We start from the raw sequence: 12788 nt of genomic DNA on the forward strand, positions 1-12788 counted from the left end.
GGTTTCTATCTCCACCCTCCCCCGTTGCTTCGTTCCCTTCAGCCAATTTGATCACCCCCTCTTATCCTGTGAAACCCGGCTCTCAAGAAGGTGAACAGGGGGCACTTCCCTGGGGGTCCAATAGCTAAGGCTCTGTGCTTCCAATGCAGGAGGCCCCGGTTCGATCCCTAGTCAGGGAACTAGATCCCAGATGCCGCAACTAAAGATCCCGCGTGCCACAGCTAAGACCGGCACAGCCAAATAAATAAATAAATAAATATTTTAAAATAAATTTATTTATTTATTTTTGGCTGCGTTGGGTCTTCGTTGCTGCATGTGGGCTTTCTCTAGTTGCAGCGAGCGGGGGCTACTCTTCTTTGCAGTGCACGGGCTTCTCGTTGCGGTGGCTTCTCTTGTTTCAGAGCACAGGCTCTAGGTGCGTGGGCTTCAGTAGTCGTGGCACGCGGGCTCAGTAGTTGTGGCTCGCAGGCTCTAGAGCGCAGGCTCAGTAGTTGTGGCGCACGGGCTTAGTTGCTCTGCAGCATGTGGGATCTTCCTGGACCAGGGCTCGAACCCGTGTCTCCTGCATTGGCTGGCGGATTCTTAACCACCGCACCACCAGGGAAGTCCTAAATAAATATTTTTTTAAAAAAAAAATGTGAACAGGGGTCTTCCTTGGTGGCGCAGTGGTTGAGAGTCCGCCTGCCGATGCACGGGACACGGGTTTGTGCCCCGGTCTGGGAAGATGCCATGGAGCGGCTGGGCCCGTGAACCATGGCCGCTGAGCCTCTGCAACGGGAGAGGCCACGGTAGTGAGAGGCCCGTGTACTGCAAAAAAAAAAAAAAAAAAAAAAAAAGGTGAACAGGAACTTAGAAGGGTAAATGGTCTCCCTCCAGCTCTTCCCTTTGAACTTGTGTGTTGATATGTGCAGGTTATCTTCCTGCCTTGCTTATCTTCCTTTTTAATACCTGATGATTAAAGGACAGTTTTCAGAAGACTAAAAACTGGAATGTAAGAATGAGCCTTCCCCGGGGGTCCCTAAGTGCTTCCCTGTCCCCCTTTTAATCAGTGGCAATGCAGTCCTCCCAGGATTGCTCCAGACTTCCCTGCGTGTAACTTCCTGCCTAGGTTAATAGAGTGGTTCACCAAGAGTCCGGTAATACGTTGCCAAGGACCCCCATATATTATGCCTGTCTAATTTCCCAAATTTCAAGTGACTGTTGGTATCTTAACACAGACGCTTTGACTAATGTATTTGTCTCCTAATGAATCACCCAGACCTAGGGTCTTTGTTTCGGTCATTCCACCTCTCTTAACAGGAAACCCAACAGAATCAGGCTGAGGTCTATTCATTCGTGGTCTTGTGGAGCAGACTTGGTTATAAAGCTTCTGGATCATCAGGGTTTGAAGAACTCTAAGTAAACGAGGATGGTGTTATCTAGAGGAAGCTGGAGATGAATTCTTTGTAGCATGAATTACCACACATGTAAGTTAATGCACCCACTCCATTTAAATGATCAAATTAGGGTTTTGTGCATTTCGCTTTCATAAATTGGAGGTTACAGAAATAATGATTTTTGCCTGTTTATACTGCATAATCTGTGTGTGTGTTTTGATTAGATTCATTTGAAGGGCTCAAAGAATACCCAGTCTTATGGTCCTATATGAAATGGTTTCTGTAAGCAGATCATCACTGACAATTCATTTTATTCCAGTGTCAAATTAAACAAGTGAGAAAATACCTCCCCAGGTACCTCAAAGACACAGTTGTATAGTTAGAAAAAGGCAAATTATAATCAAACTCAAAACCATGGTGTGTGTTGAAAGCCCATTTCTTTACTGTCAGCCTGTTCTCTTGAAACCAGAGCAGAGGTTGCTCTACACATCTTTCAACAAGTAACCCTTTCTCTTAGCTGGGAGTGGACGATAATTCTGTTCTAGAAACACTTTTACAATGATCCCTTCTCACTCTGAAGCTCCTGGCTGGATAAACATAATTTCATCTATGCCAAAAATAGACTACTAAGAAACAGTCAGAATAAATATTAATAAATATCTCTATCAGTTGTAAATTCTCCATACCTCAATAAATTATAACAGCATTCCTGCTATTCTCATTTGTTTAATAAATAAGCTAGAACTCTAATTCCAAATGGTGTAAAACATCAGTGCTGTTAGCACTGGAATGGAAGAGCTTCAAGTGATAATGGTTAGGTTTTCATCCTACGTTATACATTTTAGCCAGATAACCCCATCTCAACTTACATTTTTTAAGCACCAATTCTCTGAATCTTGGAAAGGGATTTTGCTGTCGCCCTATCACCCCTTCTTCCTGCCATCTCCTCCAAAATAGTAAAACATTGACCTGTTAAAGCAGAGAAATTGGCAGCCCCGAGTCAAGCTAAGAGAAAATGTAATAGATTCCAAACTAAAGATTCAGCTCCCTTTTTAGGTCTAAACAATCACTAATGGGAAAGTAATAAAAAATTGCTTTTGTTTGATTTTATCTTAGTAATACCATTCTGTCACTCGCCTTTGGTTCTGTCCTTTTAATTAGGTAAATAAAAATCTTCATTCATAATCTTCATCTTCCAATGCCCGTTCATCAGCTACCAGCTATAGAGTTCTTTTAAGAACTGATTTAGTCTTGTGCTTACCGTGTACATTAAATTTTTATGAAAGATTCTGGTAACAGATCCTACATAATTGAATGACCTACGTCCCCTGGAGTTTTTCCTTTGAGTGAGGTAGGGGACTTGGTTTAACTAATTAAAGTCTTCATCCACGACTCTTTTAGTATGAAGTTGCAATTTACTAGCATGCATTTTAAGAGTAGAATTTTAAAACAGGTACAGACTAAAGTTTTTGTGTTAGTTAACGATTCTTTATTCTGACTACTGCTCATGGAAGAAGTAGGGGAATCAGTCTGATAATTAGTTTTGTATTTTTTCATTAAGATAACTTTGAACTAGCGTTCTGGACGGTATCTGCTGTGGGAGTTGCTTGTTCTTTGGTGCGGCTCTCTACCGTCTTGGTGGAGGAGCAGAGGGTTTCAGGAGGCCCTATATATATAAGACCTGCTCTGTCTGCACATGTTGCCCACAGGGACCGGAGCTCTTGCGCTCATGAAGCATGCGGTCCTAATCCTTGTGTTTTGCCCTGTCTGCACCCTGCGTTCGTTAACTGGTAGCACTTTAAAGATGTTTCTAGGTAGATAAGTAAGGACCCAGAAAAAAAAGTTTTACACGTGTTTTGGGACCCCTATGCTTCATTTTACAGCTAATCAGTGAATGAAGTTAAAAGAGCCTTGTCCCCACTTTCCTGGTACTAAAATGTTACCCATCTGAGTTCTAGTATCCTACTGGAAACGCACCACCATCCCATCCCACTGTCCCTGGATGAAGATCTCTAACAGACTTGTAGGCTTCCGGCAGAGACCTCCTCGCGAGCCTGCAAGCGCGCCCGGCTGGGAGCCCTTGGCAGCAGCAGGCTGCTCTTCAACACCTGGCCGCGAGAGCGAGAGCGGGGCGGGACTCCAGGCGCTTGCGCAGGTGGTTGGCAAAATCCACCTGGGTCTGCGAGAGGACCTGGTTGATGATGGTCTTCGGCAGCCATCCCTAGAGTTGAAGGGAGAAGAATTTGGCCATCTTGTGGGTGACATTCCACTCTAGACGCTGCCGTGCCCCATCCCACGCCTGGTGGGTTGCCTGGGCTCGGCCTTCTGGCTCTGACGGTACGCGCCCCCGTTCAGTTGATCAGGGTCAGGGGCCGGAGGACTGCATTGCCGCCCTGCCGTCATAACCCTGTCAGAAGCGCTGGATTTGCTGTCCGGGCCGATTTCCGCCCTGTCTTCCCCACGGTGTGACCCTGAGCCAGCTACCCTGCCTTCTTGGGCCTAAGTTTCCTTCCTTCTAAAAATAACTACAGAATTGAAACTTGATACGAGAAGTAAGAGGGAGCCAGTGCAGGCTTCTGAGATGATGGGGTAGCAGTGAGGCCATCACTCCAGTGTCCCCTCTGCAACGGTCCAGTTCCCTCAGAATGGAGGCTCTTTCCAGTTGTGTGCGGGATGATGTGGGAGCGGTAAGAGCCTACTTTGCTCACCACTGCCTGTCCCGACGCCGCACACCCCCCCCCCCCCCGCCCCTTACCTTGAGGTCAATGTTGAGCAGCCAGGTGAGTTTGGTCTTTGAGGGGCTTCCAGCCAGGGGATGGAGCACCATGCAGGTGGGGCCGTGCTCAGCTCTGCCGGGTGAAGACACGTCAGGTCAGGAGGACAGGGCCGAGGTCTCGAATGCTCACTAGTCGTCCCAGACCTCATCAGAGAAGTGTCCTTTGCCAAGGGTGACATTTAACAGTCGGCACGGTTACCAGCTCACCAGAACAAATGCCGACTGGAGCTGGAGCTGAAGCCTGGAGGCCTCCTGCGGTGCCTTTTAGTCGCTGGATGATGGGGAGCTCAAGGAAGGGTCCAGGGTGGTGCTGGGGCCCCTGGGAAACTCAGGTAGCAACTGTTCTAGGTGGTATGGGTTCTGTTTTAATCAACATTACAGTGGGACCTGAGCATACCAGCTAAACCTCAGCCCTACTTCTTTTTTTTTTTTTTAACATCTTTCTTGGAGTATAATTGCCTTACATTGTTGTGTTAGTTTCTGCTGTATAACAAAGTGAATCAGCTATACCTATGCATATATCCCCATATCCCCTCCCTATCCCACCCCTCTAGGTGGTCACAAAGCACCGAGCTGATCTCCCTGTGCTCTGCGGCTGCTTCCCACCAGCTATTTTACATTTGGTAGTGTGTATATGTCCAAGCCACTCCCTCACTTTGTCCCACCAGCCCTACTTCTTGTTTCAGAAAATTACTAAGGTTCTTAAACTTGCTGGGAGGGTCAGGACAGACTGGTTATGTAAGTGTGGCCGGTCTTGTCTTCCCCGCCCTGCGATGGAAAATGAGACTTCCTCTGTGAAAGGAAGCTGAGGGTAGGAACCAGGGATTGGCTTCTTAGAGCTGGGGATGCATCACACACTTGGCAGGTGCACGTCCCAGCCTGTGTTAAAAAAGGGAGCTTTTGAGGCTGCTGCCAGTGTTACCTGATGACGCCCTTCTGCTGGGGCATCTCCCCGTAGTGCGTGGCCATGCCAGCCAGCACACACACGGAGCCCCGGCGCTTGGTACAGCGCACACTCACGAAGTCTCGGGGCCCCACGAGGTTTCCTGCCGCCTCTGCGGCCAGCTCGTGAGTGATGACTGTGTCTTTTCCAATCTTCTGCAGGACCTGCCAGGCCACAGAGAACAAGAGTCACTGCTCAGCCAGGTGGGGGGCCGAGGCACACCGCGGCTCACAGCCCACTCCCGCCTGCTGTGGCCTTCCTTCCGCCTGGGCCTCCCCACCTTGATCTCCTTGACATTCGGGTTCCACTCGCCCATGGCCTCCATGTGCTCCACGAGCTCTTCGTAAAGCCTCTCCATGGGCTGGTCCACTATCACCTCCAGCCGGAACACCTTGCCCACGTCTGGGATCACTTTACTCAACACTTCGTCCCCATTCGCCTACCGGCAGGGAAGAGAGGAGCCCCAAGGGAAAGGTTAGAAAAAAATATTCCCGGCCTAGGACACGTAGACAGTGCCAGGCAAAGCAAGAGGGGAACAGCCCGGGAAACTCTAGGCTAAGCCTGAGTAAGCCTGGAACCGTCTCTGATTAAGGTAGAGGAGGTCATCTTTCCTGCTGCCTGCCTAGTACAGTTGCTGAGGACTGGGGAGGTAACCTGCCTGTTCCCTGGGCCCTTTTTTCTTGGGTGTAAATGTTGATGGGTGTGGGTAAGGGCTACCTGAGAAGGCCCTTAACTTGGCTTCAAAAGCTCAAAGATCCTGAGAGAGATGCACCTGGGAGCAGGGAAGGTGGTTTACAGCCAGCTAATTTCACACATAGGTTTTTTTAAAAGTCCAATCCCTCATTTTTTACACCAGAGGGACGTAGGGCCAGAGAAGGTCAGTGAGATGCCCCAGGACCCTTAGCTAAGAGCATTGCTGGGCCTAGATCCCAGATTTCCCGACTCGCAAACTTGTAGTCTGTTAACTCTGAGAACTTGGAGAAGGAAAGATCTCACCTAAACTTTGGCCAATGGGCAGCATGTGAGCTTTTGGCGAAGATAAAGCCGCCAAAGTCTCGGTGGAGCCGTTGGCCTTTAACACCCGCCTTGTTCCTAGCTCCCAGTGAAGGGGCAGTGCTCAGGAGCAGAGCACCCCAGAGGGCCTTGGACCACCTGTATCCCAGTCCAGCCCTGTGGCGGGTGAGCCCAGGTCACCCCTGCGAGGTCAGCCATAAGGTGGGCTAACAGCACAGACACTGTGCTTCAGCACTGGAACTTCTGACCCAGGGGGATGAGGCCTCTGCTGCCCCTGGAGTCCCTGTCTTGCGTGGCCTGAATTGGGTGTACAGTGCATTTGGAGGGGAGCTAAGGATACAGGAACAACGTTTCTGAAACGCGAGTGTCCAGGACATCTTTGTTGTGGGGGAGGGGTATCTGGGGATATATTCTTGGGAAAGGAGAATTCTCAAAACTGCTTGCTGCCCAGTGACTTGCACAAGGCCGGACTTCTGAGAGGAGCAGAGACCCCAGCTGGCCTTGAGCGTGGCCCGCAAAGAGCGAGGAGCTGTGGGTTCCTCTGCACCCACCCTTACCTGCTGGCTCTCCTTCTTCCAGCCCTCCTGGTGACTGAGGATGCCCAGGGCCCTCTGCATGGCCTCTTCTCCCTGCTGGATATAGGCCAGTTCTTGGTCGCTGTAGAGAGTGTCTTCCAGCTGAGAACCTGGACGGAAAGCCACGGAGAGACTGAGCTTCCTAGCCTCCCACGAGCTTTCACCCCTTTCATCTCTGAAGAGCCCAGACCAAAGCCATATGGTCCAGCCTGCAGGTTAAGTTAGACAAAGGGGACAGGGGAGGGGGGGTGTCTAGCCACGAACAGCGCCATTCCCGTCAAAGTGAGTGAGGACGCCTGGGGTATTTGGGGGTAGGGACCGGAGCCACATGCACATCGTTTGCTCCCCCTGGACTGCCACCCCACCCCCACTGCTGGTAGAAGCCCAGAAGCCTCAGCACTTACCGAGCAGAGAGCCGTGACTCCGAACCTGGTTAATCCAGGCAGCTGGGGTCGGGCCCCCCGGGGCCCTCCGGTTCAGCTCCTGGCCGATGGCCAGCGCAGCCTGGTGCCTCAGCCCTGCAAGGAAGGGAGGGCAACTGTTGCTTAGGAGCAGAAAAGCCCCTTAGAGAATGTTCCACCCCTTCATCTCATCACAGAGGAGGAAGCTGGCCTGGGGCAGAAAGTGACTTGATCAGGAATACCTCCAAGGCCCAGAAACCTGCCTGCCTTCTGGGCAGGCCGGGCCTGGAGGCAGGGGCCACACTCAAGCTTGCTGAAGTTTCCTTCTTGAAAGGGAGAGAAGCTTTGAACAACCTATCCTGCTACCGAAGGGGAATCGCAGACACCCGTCCCCTGAGGTCTGTGTGGCCTCTGGGTGAGTAACTGCTCGCATGTGCCCAGGGGTTCCCACTGATCTAGAGAGAACAGCCCCACGCCGGGTACAGGTCTTCCAAGTGCGGCTTCCATCCAAACAGTGGCCACCTGAACCCAGTGTAACTAGAAAGGACTTGCTTAGGTGTGTCTGTGGTCCCTTCAGTGACAGCAGGGCACTGACTCCAGTGGCCCTGGTTTCCGCCTCCTGACTGATGACAGTGAGACTCCGCACCTCGCCCACTCCCTCTCTGTGTGCCCCTCGGCTGTCTTACTCCCCTTTCTTGTCCTCCCCGTCTCCCGCCTGCCCTGCCTCAGGCTTGCCAACACAGCTTCCTGGAGTCGAGGCTGACTCCTGCCTCTGCCGCCGCGGCTCGGACTTCCCTGGCACCCTGGGTACCCATCCTAGAGAAAGGCAGAGTCAGGAAGAAGCCAAGACAGCTCGGAGCCCTGGAGGGGAGGCCGGGGATGACAGAGCCTGCAAGGCACCCAGGAACCTTCGTATCCAGCTCCGTTCTTCAGCGCGGGGGACACTGAGGTACGGGAGGGGAAAGGCACAGGCTCCCCCAGTGAGTGGCACCCCGGGACCTGAGTGGCCTGTCCCCCGCCCCCCAGGCCCACACTTTCCCCACCAGACACTGCCCGCAGGCTCCTGGTCTCCCGGACGGGGGGCGCCCCAGGAGCTCACCCTTCACGTTGCGCACGTGTCTGTAGGAGCTCCCGGCACACAGCTTGAACGTGGCGAGGAGCATGGTTCCCTGGTGGTGGGGCAGGCGTGGAGGCCGGTGGTGGTGCTTTTGGCTCCTGCCCCTCCCTCTGTTCCTCTCCTGGGCCGTCAGGGTTGGCCTCTGGGTCCTGCAGCCGCGGCTGTGCGTCCTGCGCCTTAAATGCCTCCAGCTGAAGGCTGTGTTTCATCATCAGGAGATAAAAAAGCCATCGCTCATCGTGTAAACGAAGGCACCAAGGATAGAGGGATTGCTTCACAAGGAGCCTTTGGCCATTTGCGGGGAGTGTGGGCGGGGGTGGGGAAAGGGCTTGGGAGGCTGGTGTCTGACCGGGGTGGATGGAGGGGAGAGAAAAAAAGGAGCAGCAGAGGTCAAGGCAATTTAGAAAAAAGTATGCACATGTGACAGTGGTTCTCAAGCAGCAAGCCGTTTACAATGCAGCTTTGTAGCCCTCCTGCTCAGAAATTCCAGATTTAACAAGTCTAGAATTGAGGCTCTGAAACCTGTATTTTTTTTTTTAAATGCCCAGGTGATTGCCGTGAAGGTATTCTGCGAAGTGTACACTAGGCTTTGAGAAGCTCTGCCCTGGGAGAGCACCCAGGGCTTCTGATAGGGTGCAGGCCGGCCGAGCTGGCAGAGGCCACCCAGCCCCAGGATGAGGGGCCTGAAGTCTCGGGCGGAACGGTGCTCCCGTCCGGTTCCACGAGAATCAAGTCATCGCCCCCGCAGTCGCTGACCTACATTACAGCACAGCCTGGAAGGAATTCAGGAAGACGATCAGGATGAGGCACGCTGTGCTCTGTGAAAACAGGCAAAGTGAGCCCTTAGTTACCAGTATTATAATGTTTTAGAAGTTTTTTTTTTTTTTTTTTTTTTGTGATATGCGGACCTCTCACTGTTGTGGTCTCTCCCGTTGCGAAGCACAGGCTCCGGACGCGCAGGCTCAGCGGCCATGGCTCACGGGCCCACCCGCTCCGCGGCACGTGGGATCTTCCCAGACCAGGGCACGAACCCGTGTCTCCTGCATCGGCAGGCGGATTCTCAACCACTGCGCCACCAGGGAAGCCCCTAGAAGTTTTTTATGAATCTGGATTCTTACATCTTCTCATAGTTAGAAAAGCACTGAAGTCGTGAACGGAGAAATCCGTTGCTTGTGACCAGGAGCAACCTTCTACCAAAATGTGTGCTTGAGCGCAGGTACCCTTCCCCTGCATCACACGTAAGCCAGCGTCCCCCGTACCTCTCCCTCTTCAGAGCAGTTCCTCAGAGCCATCTGAGAGGCTGTTTCCCAGGCTATAGTCCTCAGTCCCCCAATAAAACGGAAACTCACAGCTCTCTTGTACGTTTTTTTTTCAGTCCACCGTTTTGCTGACCACGAAGGAGCACAGAGCTAACTTCTCTCCTGCGTCTGAACACGATGAGGATTCAGAACCTGGGCAGCAGCAAGGGCCTTTCATTCCCATCCACCTCCTCAGCGAGTCCAGATGAATTTGGGTGAGTTTCTCCTGGTTCTCAGATCTCCCAATTATTGGTTGATAATCCTGAGTTTTGTTTGGTGGTGTATATATAACAGGTACCTGACGCCCAATTGGAAGATACTGGGGAAGTGCCCCCCCCGCCATGTTTTGCCTCCAGAAAGACACTGAATGGTCTGGACTGAGTGACTAGGTGTGAGGCTGTCTTTCCTCAGTTAGGCCAACTAAGGGGTGTCAGAAAGCCAACCTCTGACTAACACCCCAGCCAGATTGATGTAAAATACATACGGAACTTATCTTACAAGTCCTTACTTAATTGGGAACTAACCGCTGAACTGGGTAAGAAATTAAAGAATTCTAGTAGAAACCCTGATGGCTTAATAAAACTGTTAAAGGATCAAGATCAAGGATTAGTTACAGGGCTTCCTTGGTGGCGCAGTGGTTAAGAATCCGCCTGCCAATTCAGGGGACACGGGTTCGAGCCCTGGTCCGGGAAGATCCCACATGCCGCGGAGCAACTAAGCCCGTGTGCTACAACTACTGAGCCTGCGTGTCACAACTACTGAAGCCTGCATGCCAAGAGCCCGTGCTCCGCAACAAGAGAAGCCACCTCAACGAGAAGCCAGCACACCACAACAAAGAGTAGCCCCTGCTCGCCGCAATGAGAGAAAGCCCGTGTGCAGCAACGAAGACCCAATGCAGCCAAAAATAAATAAATAAATTTACTTAAAAAAAAGATTAGTTATATATGACTGATAACTGATGAATACGGTTATAATTTCTATGACTTTTTGTCAGAAGTATTACTGGCTTTTAATCTTTGTTTTCTAGATATAAGGAAACCTTAAGCTAATTATGACTTATAACAACTTGGTAAATTAGACCTTTGTAAGCAGAACTGAAACATTTATCTTTTCTTTCTACTTGATCCCTCCAGACAATGGAAACTTTCAGGTTCCCAGTAGCCTTATCAGGTGAATAAGGAAGCTCAGCTCCTGGCAGGTGCAAGAATGTCAAGGTATTTTGGAGACCTTGAGAAGAGAGGAATTCACCCAAATCTATAGCTATTGTGGCGGAAGCTAATGGCAAGCCCTTGGCATGGCTTTCCTGGCTCAACTTGAGAGGCCTTTTAAAAGTTCAACCTGAAATTCCTTATGAAAAGTTCCAGGAAAAACAATTTAAAAGAGCCTATATAATCAATTACACTTATGTAAATAATCAGGCCAAGTTTATTTGGCAAAAAAAGTAGCCTTAATTGGGGTATATTTGGTAGAAATGAAGATGATTTTAGAGAAAAATAAAGTTCTAGCGGCTATTAAGTTCTGATGTTGTCAGTTGTCTTCCACCTTTGTACTTACTGCCCAAGGCTCACTTCCTTTGTTGGCTCCTTGTTACATTATTGTGAAGTTTAATTGAATTATTGAAAGGACATTGTAAGTTTGTTTCTGAAGCTTAGCACAGTAATCCTTGGATGAAGATCAGATGCCCCATGACCTGTAACAAGGTTACACGGACTAGAAAATACATCGTTGAAAGGACTTTCTCCAGCCTGTACAGAAGGACCCTCCAATGAAAATAATGACAACTAGGCGACTTGATTAACCAAATAAATAGTTCCACATAAGATCAATGATTGTAATAGTGTAACCCTGGATATGGGAAGAAGCAGTAAGAGGGAAGCTATTCCTGTAGTTTCCAGTAAGAGGGAAACTATAACAGACTCGTAAGACTGTTAGGGGCCTAGTTCAGTAACAGGACACTGAGTGGCCCATAGCAGTGAAACCCTCACCAGACCTGCGAATGAGCCTTCCTGGCGCCATGGGACCAATTGGTCATGAAATGCCTCTAAAGCTTGGTCAAAACTATGGGCTTCCCTGGTGGCGCAGTGGTTGAGAATCCGCCTGCCGATGCGGGAGACACGGGTTCGTGCCCCGGTCCGGGAAGATCCCACGTGCCGCGGAGCGGCTGGGCCCGTGAGCCATGGCCGCTGGGCCTGCGCGTCCGGAGCCTGTGCTCCGCAACGGGAGAGGCCACAACAGTGAGAGGCCCGCGTACCGAAAAAAAAAAAAAAAAAAAAAAAAAAACTATGACCAAGGGGGAGGGTACTGCCAGCTGAGGAAAGTTGCCCACCATCCAGTTCCACAGCCCCTGCAGTCGCTGACCTATAGTTACCCCTAAAAGGACTTCAGGGCGAAGATCAGGGTGAGGCACTCCATGCTCTGGGCGAACTGGCAGAACTGGCCCTCAGATAGTTAGAGATTTTCAGGAGAAGACGTCTGTGAACCCGGACTCTTGCATCTTCCCTTACTTAAAGAAGCACTAAAATCATTAGAGGAGATACCTGCTCCTCATGACTAGCAGTAACCGTCTCCTGAGACATGTGCTTGGTTGCACATACCCTCTTCACCTAACTCACATATACTTCAGAGCAGTGCCCCAGAGCTGGAGGCTGGCTCCTGGGCTGCAGTCCCCGGTAAGTCTCCAAACAGGACTGAAAAGTCACAGCTCTCACGTGCGTTTCGGCTGATGGTGGAAATGAGCCGTTCAAGGTCACACAGCTGGTCAGCGGCAGGTCTGGGACAACCACCTCCAGTCCATCTTTACACGGCTCCTCCTGCAGCCCCCCCGACATTTCGTGTGTTCAACTGTCCAATGATTGATTCATCCATTTCTAGTGACAGCCTTTACCAAAGCCCTGTTTAGGGTCAGTTCCCGTCTCAGGGGTTAGTTCTGGAGCAAGGATGACGCCTCAGGGCTGAGTCCTATCAGCTCACAGAGCAGAGGGGAGAAGTGGCCGGAGACACAAAGAGAGGGGGCCTGGGCCTGGCCGTGCCCCACGCCCTTCTTCACGCTTTCCTGAGTAGCCTAGGCTGGCCAGGCTGTGCCATAGGGCCTGGCATGAGCTGAAAGGTTCAGAAGACAGGGTATTGGGATGCCCAGCCCTGTCTTTCCACTTTGGGGGGCCCTGTGGTCTGAAAGGGGACTCGCGAGAGACCCAGTCTCTCCTCTGCAGTTCCCACGCTCCGGTCCAGGCCCAGCGAGGGGGATCTCCTTCCAGTCTGCATGCCGGTCTCCAATGACATCTTTTCCTC

General features: G+C 51.0%; 1 protein-coding gene across 1 annotated transcript; it reads right to left on the bottom strand.

Moving 5' to 3' along the window:
- Positions 1 to 1796: 1796 nt before the first annotated feature.
- Positions 1797 to 9020, bottom strand: STAR (steroidogenic acute regulatory protein). Its single transcript, XM_059049244.2, has 7 exons — positions 8185 to 9020; positions 7089 to 7202; positions 6667 to 6794; positions 5376 to 5534; positions 5075 to 5259; positions 4132 to 4225; positions 1797 to 3597 (listed from the first exon to the last, which is right to left on the bottom strand). Exons 1-7 carry the CDS (start codon positions 8246 to 8248, stop codon positions 3478 to 3480), a joined length of 864 nt encoding a protein of 287 aa, XP_058905227.1. The 5' UTR covers positions 8249 to 9020; the 3' UTR covers positions 1797 to 3477.
- Between the last annotated feature and the right edge of the window lie 3768 nt (positions 9021 to 12788).

The sequence above is a fragment of the Kogia breviceps genome, chromosome 20 (genome assembly GCF_026419965.1).
Source record: "Kogia breviceps isolate mKogBre1 chromosome 20, mKogBre1 haplotype 1, whole genome shotgun sequence".
NCBI classification, from domain to species: Eukaryota; Metazoa; Chordata; class Mammalia; order Artiodactyla; family Physeteridae; genus Kogia; species Kogia breviceps.

Coding starts and splice junctions, on each gene's coding strand:
- STAR (XM_059049244.2), bottom strand. CDS start 8,248: ATGCTCCTCGCCACGTTCAAGCTGTGTGCCGGGAGCTCCTACAGACAC. Junction 6,795..7,088: donor GAGTCACGGCTCTCTGCTCG/GTAAGTGCTGAG, acceptor CTTTCCGTCCAG/GTTCTCAGCTGGAAGACACT. Junction 3,598..4,131: donor TGCTCAACATTGACCTCAAG/GTAAGGGGCGGG, acceptor CTTCAACTCTAG/GGATGGCTGCCGAAGACCAT.